Source organism: Oryza sativa, chromosome 8, assembly GCF_034140825.1.
Source record: "Oryza sativa Japonica Group chromosome 8, ASM3414082v1".
Taxonomy (NCBI): Eukaryota; Viridiplantae; Streptophyta; class Magnoliopsida; order Poales; family Poaceae; genus Oryza; species Oryza sativa.
In genome coordinates this window covers 3,536,598-3,543,218 of record NC_089042.1, presented here as the reverse complement: position 1 = coordinate 3,543,218, position 6,621 = coordinate 3,536,598, and the positions used below count along the sequence as shown (strand labels likewise).

The window sequence follows — 6,621 nt, the reverse complement described above, 5'->3', positions numbered from 1 at the left end:
CTATGCAGCATATACATATATACATATGTTGGTTAAAAACATTCAACTTATATTGTATTCATATATAAATTATTTTTAAATACATTTTACACGCTTTTAGGTTGCCAAGCTACCTTTTCAAGTCTTTGCTGATCTTTCTGTAGCTTTGACGTATGCCTAATTCTAAACAAATCCGATATAGTATCTATTGCTATATTGAAATGCAACCCCTTCCATTTCAAAATATAAGGATTTCTAAACTATATATATATTTAGCAGAAGGTTAATTAAAAAAATTTAGTGCTCCTCAATAACAAAAAATGGTACACAAAGTATTATACTCTTATGAAACAATAATATTCAAGTGCTATCAGTTCTTGTACTTAACTTTGGAACGGAGAGAGAGTATATTTTTACAAAATAAATAGCTACATGTAAACCGTCTACAACGAGACGCCACACATTGTTTTCATTGTTTTTTCTATAGAATTGGCCGTTTTTGGTTTATGAGAATCTCCTAAGATACGACTTGTCAGAAAGCCCACCAATATGTATGATACATTTGACCTTAATTTGGTCAATCAACAAGAGGAACATAACTTTATAAACTTTGTATTTATGTTCCACTAATTGCTTGGCCTGTCAAGGTACTGAAAGAGAGAACCAGGGCAATTATATTCATTTCACTGTAATGGTCAAAATGCCTCCATCCTCCACCCTAGGAAACCCTAACCTAAGCTATCCCATTAATTCTAATTGGCACCCAAATCATGGAGGTAGCTAGCCCCCCAAGCCCAACGACCCATATTCCAACCTGGACTCTAGCAAGCCATGAATAGCACTTTGGAATAGTTTAGGTCACACTCACATACATGCATACACATGTTCATGTTGATGCATTTGAGAGAGAGAGAGAGAGAGAGAGAGAGAGAGAGAGGATTGTTGATGAGAGTATAGTAGTCCCACATGCCCCCCACTTAAGCAGAAAAAAACAATGTCTGAATGCACAAACCCAATGGCACAACACTTTGGTCTAGGGCTTAATATAATAAGCCCACAACTTGCACCATTAAACTAATCCCACCCCCACTTGCGTGCATAAGCATCAACGTTTGTATCATCCCCTCCTTCTCTATCAAGAAAAGAACTCCCATTCACTTCATTGTTTATTTAATCTGTAACTGAAAATTGGGCCCCATGATCACATGTCCCCACATGTCAGTGACATGCACTAGCTAGCCAAGCCATTGCACCATGCTCTCTCTGGCTATCTCATGTTTTTATATTTCTTGCTGCCATCAACTCCAAAGACCCACTAACCTATCCCTTTCTCATCTTCCCTTTGCCATCACTTCCTCTCTCCTTCCTTCCTTCCTTCTCTTGATCTCTTCTCCCTTCTTCTCTCTCTCTCTCTCTCTCATTGGCTTCCATCTCTCATCTTCTCCTCCTTCCTCATCCTGCACCTTCATTGTCCCATCTCTCAATTGCCTTTTTTGTGCACCTCCTAGCTAGCCCTTTCTTTCCCTTGTCAAAAAAAAAAAAGCCACAAATCCACATGAGCAAACACCATGAGCAGCTGCTGCAAAGATAAACAAGTTTGTTAGAAAATTCACCTAAACCCCCTCCATCTATCACCTCCTCCTCCTTTTCTTTTTCCCTCCATTGTTTACTCTCCTCCAAGAAAACAAGCACCACACAAACCCTAAACAAACACACACACACACACACACACACACACACTCTCTCTCTCTTCTCCTCTCTTCTCCTATTATCATCATCATCATCATCATCATCATCACTTGCATATCGAATTATTAATAATATCGGTACTGTTATCTAGCCATTATTTTTACTCCCTTATTGCTACTATACTCCTTACTTACTTATAATTAGCTCTTCTCCTACCCTAGAAGATGGCAGGCCTTGATTTGGGCACCAGCTACCTCCACCACCACCAATCACTGCATCTCCGCCACGACGATGGCGGCGCCGGCTCCGACGACGGCGGCCACGACGACCTCTCGCCGGGGAGCGGCGGTGGCGGCGGGCCCAGCAGCACGGCCGGTGGCGCCGGGATCGGCGGCGGCGAGGTCGTCGCTCGCCGCCCCCGCGGCCGCCCGCCGGGCTCCAAGAACAAGCCCAAGCCGCCGGTGATCATCACCAGGGAGAGCGCCAACGCGCTCAGGGCGCATATCCTCGAGGTAGCCGCCGGTTGCGATGTGTTCGAGGCGCTGACGGCGTACGCGCGCCGCCGGCAGCGCGGGGTGTGCGTGCTCTCGGCGGCGGGGACAGTGGCGAACGTCACGCTCCGGCAGCCGCAGTCGGCGCAGCCCGGGCCGGCCTCGCCGGCGGTGGCGACGCTGCACGGCAGGTTCGAGATACTCTCCCTCGCGGGCTCCTTCCTGCCCCCGCCCGCGCCGCCGGGCGCCACCAGCCTCGCCGCGTTCCTCGCCGGCGGGCAGGGGCAGGTCGTCGGTGGCAGCGTCGCCGGCGCGCTCATCGCGGCGGGGCCCGTCGTCGTCGTCGCCGCGTCGTTCAGCAACGTGGCGTACGAGAGGCTGCCGCTCGAGGACGGCGACGAGGTGGTCCCCCCGGCGCCGGCAGGGAGCGACCAGGGCGGCGGCGGCAGCGGCGGCATGCCACCATTAGGCGTTGATCCGTCGGGCGGCGCCGCCACCGGTGGGCTCCCGTTCTTCAACATGCCGTTCGGGATGCCGCCAATGCCGGTGGACGGCCACGCCGGCTGGCCTGGCGCCGGCGTCGGGAGGCCACCGTTCTCATGATGGATGGATCCCCATATTCCGGCGAGCGGCCGGCGGCGAGGTGGTCGGCAAGATTGAAGACATGGACATGGACATGTACAACAACAAGTAGCCTTTCTTATCTCTGAATCTTTTTCTCCTCTTGTTCGATCTCTGTGATGTCTGTCTTTGTGATCTTTTCGTGATGTTTTTTGTGTTAACCTGTATGAGAGTACTTGTGTTAATTGTTTCAGTCAGGTGTCTTTGCTGCTTGGAATGTGTTGTGAGGACATGCACTCATAAATTGATCAAATCAATTATTATTGTCTAAGTTAGTGATTGTTTAGTTAAATTTTTGTTGGAATTGATGCTCAAGCTAAGTTGGTTTGTGGTGATGATGTTTCATGACATGAATTCTTGTAGTGCAAATGCCAAGCTCTCAGCCTAACATTTTAATCTCTCTATTCTGATTCACATTTAATTTGTCAATTGCAGCTCTTTGATTTGCAAATCTGTTCGGATTTCCCCTGTTGTTTACTAGTGGCAGTCCTTTTTTTCCCCTTAGTTGTTTCTTAATTTGTTTTCCTATTATTTGTTGATTGATATGATTTTGCTTGCATCAAGATATGTCTGAACTGATCTCAGGTGTTTCTTAAATGGGCCCACTTGTTTCAAATATGTGCAAAATCTATTTGATTTTTATGTACAGCTTCTATCTTACAACTTCTATTTTACTTCCATATAGATATATGGTCTTTTCTATGTTCGATCTGATTCCTACTCATCAGGCCAATTTGCAAAGTGCAATAGATATATTTCATCTTGTTCTTGGTCCTTAATTCCTTTCTTTCAAATTAGCCTGGATATATTGATCTATATATGGGTAGTTGGAGAAACAATAAGCTAATCGATGAAGTATGTGGGAAGTAAAATAAAGAAGTTTCGTTTTAGTTAATTCAAAGTTTTTCCCTTAGATCGGGCAAAGATCTAGCAATGGAATTAGAACAATGCTTTAACTATGATTTGTTCAGATAGGTAGGGTATAGAACTATATATGATAAGTTAGTGGAGTATCTAGGAAGCTATATGATTTTAAACTTTTCATTTAGTTCATGCCTCTATATTCTACATACACAAAAAGGGGTGAAACACAGCACTGTTGAAATACATGTAACTAATTTTAACAAACTGTAATTCATAGAATTTTCTGAAACTGGAGGATTATTTAGAACTTAATTAGAAACTGAATTCCTATAGTAACATTGAAATACTAACCAGATAACATGACCTAGTAGGTCATATTAGTGTGGTATATGTGTACATGTATATGTAGGCACACTAGCTAGCTAGGAATTAAAGATCCAAGTGAAGAGGATTGAAAAAGGAAGATATGTCTGTAGAACAAAGGGTCGTTTATGATTAATGAATAATGGATGAAAAATGATCAAACTGTATCACCATGCCCTGATTTGGAACTTAATTAGGAAATAAACTAAACATTTAAGATAGTAATTCACATGGGTTTAGTTCCAGATTTTACATTTAAACACAGAGAAAGCTCGTATATAATGTAATTAACATTCAAGGACTATCCCAATGCAAGCTTTTGCGAAGGCCAACCGAACTAGCTAGATGTTTTTTTTTTGATGTTTGTCTACATATATATAATGCACCTGATCCCAGCTAGTTTCTAGTTATAATAACTGTTTCTTTTGTTCCTTTTGATTGGTATTCAGCATTTCTTTTCAAATTGCTGAGATGGCTTTGCACAAAAGTTACTAATATATAATTGAAACAAATGATTATATCTTGCATAAATATATGTACACAACTCCATATAAAATGCAGACAGCCACACGGTAGGGCATATTTATTTTAATTTTTAGGGGATTTGTTTAGTAGCTTCACGTGTGCAAGCCTATCCATACACCTTATTTATCATTTCACTTCACAACAAGTGAATTTAAAATGATATGGATCGATATGCATTCATGCAAGCTAGTGTACATGGCTTGATCATGAACACCCTGCAGATCGATGAGCTGACTACTGTTTTGTGTTTTCTTTTGAAGCCATGAAATGACCATTTTGGAATCTTTGCTGGCCCTTTCTCCCCCCAAATCGGGACGCATGACTACCATACCCAAAATGAGCAAAACCAGGGCCCTCAAACCCATGCTGCATTAATCTTGTCTCTCTCCTAGCTACTCCCTCGATTACATTTTCAGTGCAGTTATAGATTTTTGTGTCTAACATTTGACAATCCGTTATATTTAATTTTTTTTATAATTAATATTTTTATTGTTATTAGATGATAAAACATGAATAGAAATTTATGCGTGACTTATTTTTTCATAATTTTTTTTAAATAATACGGATTGTCAAATATTGGACATATAAACTCATGAGTACACTTTAAATGAAATGGAGAGTATAAATTAATATAATACTAATTAATACTACTACTACTACTTCACTGATGATCACTTCACTTCTCGATTCAATGGTGTCATTTCATGATCTACATGTGTCCTGCAACCCTTCGCTGTTCTTTTCGTGCGTGTCTGATCAAGTTTGTTACAGACAACCTTTTCTCTATGTGCGTATGTGGCCTTGGGAACTGCATGTTTATTACTAATTTAATCGCGCGTGCAAATTACTAAAAAGTTCACTACTCGTTCAGTAGAATAACAGACACACTAGCTGGAGTAGTTAATTTGATTCTCGAATTAAAAAGAATCGTGTAAGATTTTGTGATTTGAGTATTAGTTTATGGTTCTTAACTGATCAATCACGCGTCAATCCCGTATTTGCAGCTTGATGATTGCGACATTTTTCTGTATGGTCATGGAATACTGTTTCGTGTTGAATTATTTATCATTTCATGCACATTGAACAGGAGTACCGGTTTGCTTTTCTCGAACTGTTTCTTTACATCCAAAATCTCTGTATAATTATATATCTATTGCTCTACCACAAACTCATGTTGATGCTGGTCTATTCTCTATATATATTATGCATAAAGAAATCAGCCCCTACTTGATTCGAAGTGATTAATTAACGGTGTTGAAAGCTTGATTAAAAATAATGATGCAAGTGTCCCATCAGTTTTGAACTTTAATTTGGGAATTCATCGAGAGGAGAGGATGAGCTAGCTGGTAGCTCCTTGTTGTATGTGCGTACAGTGCGATGTGCCTGTAAACTAGTGGACAAGCGAAGCTGTACTTAATTAGCTAGAAAATAAAGTGATTAACAGTGATATGCTAAGCATGCAAGCCTACAAATTAGACAGCGACGAGACGCAGGTGCTAATCTGTAGGCACACTGTTTCTTCCACTAACCACGTACGCATTTTATCATATCATATATGTACTCGTGCACGATCGATCGACCATCTGCTTCTTCTTGGTTTCATTCAGTAAAGAATTTCCAGTGCAAATTTTCTTTTACATCGAACTGTTCAACTGGATTAAATATACTTCAATTCATCGATCACATGGGTGATTAATTCATGGAAGATTATAGATAAATGAACTAAATATACATAACAATAACGACATATTAATTCCTTTGGTTATAAATATTTGATGTTTAGATAATTGGTCAATTAAATCTTTGATCATCTATAATTTATGATCAAGTGCTTAGGAAACAGAGCGGGTAGGCTTATTATAGGATCCAGGAAGGATTGGGGAGCTAGTAATTTAAACAGAAAATAACATGATATATCTATAGATTTTCTTTCAAATGTACTATCATAAATAATATGTCATAAACTTATTAGATGATTTAAACTTATTGATAGAAAATTGATTGTGAAAGTTTCAAGAGTTTTCACTGCTAGAAAACCCATCTTTACTCACGGTTCACAACCCCTTTTAATCCCGGGTATACAACTGGG

The 6,621-nt window shown here is 40.7% G+C and overlaps 1 protein-coding gene across 2 annotated transcripts; it reads left to right on the top strand.

Annotated features, from left to right (window-relative positions):
* The first annotated feature begins 1,306 nt into the window (after window positions 1–1,306).
* Window positions 1,307–3,054, top strand: LOC4344714 (AT-hook motif nuclear-localized protein 23). Of its 2 annotated transcripts, none has more exons than XM_015793328.3 (2): window positions 1,307–1,805; window positions 1,890–3,054. In XM_015793328.3, the coding sequence occupies exon 2, from the start codon at window positions 1,893–1,895 to the stop codon at window positions 2,760–2,762; it is 870 nt and encodes a 289-aa protein (XP_015648814.1). In that variant the 5' UTR covers window positions 1,307–1,805; window positions 1,890–1,892; the 3' UTR covers window positions 2,763–3,054. The 2 variants fall into 2 exon arrangements, with proteins under 2 accessions (XP_015648814.1, XP_015648815.1); XM_015793329.3 differs by having other exon boundaries at window positions 1,376–1,805; window positions 1,893–3,054.
* Window positions 3,055–6,621: the final 3,567 nt, after the last annotated feature.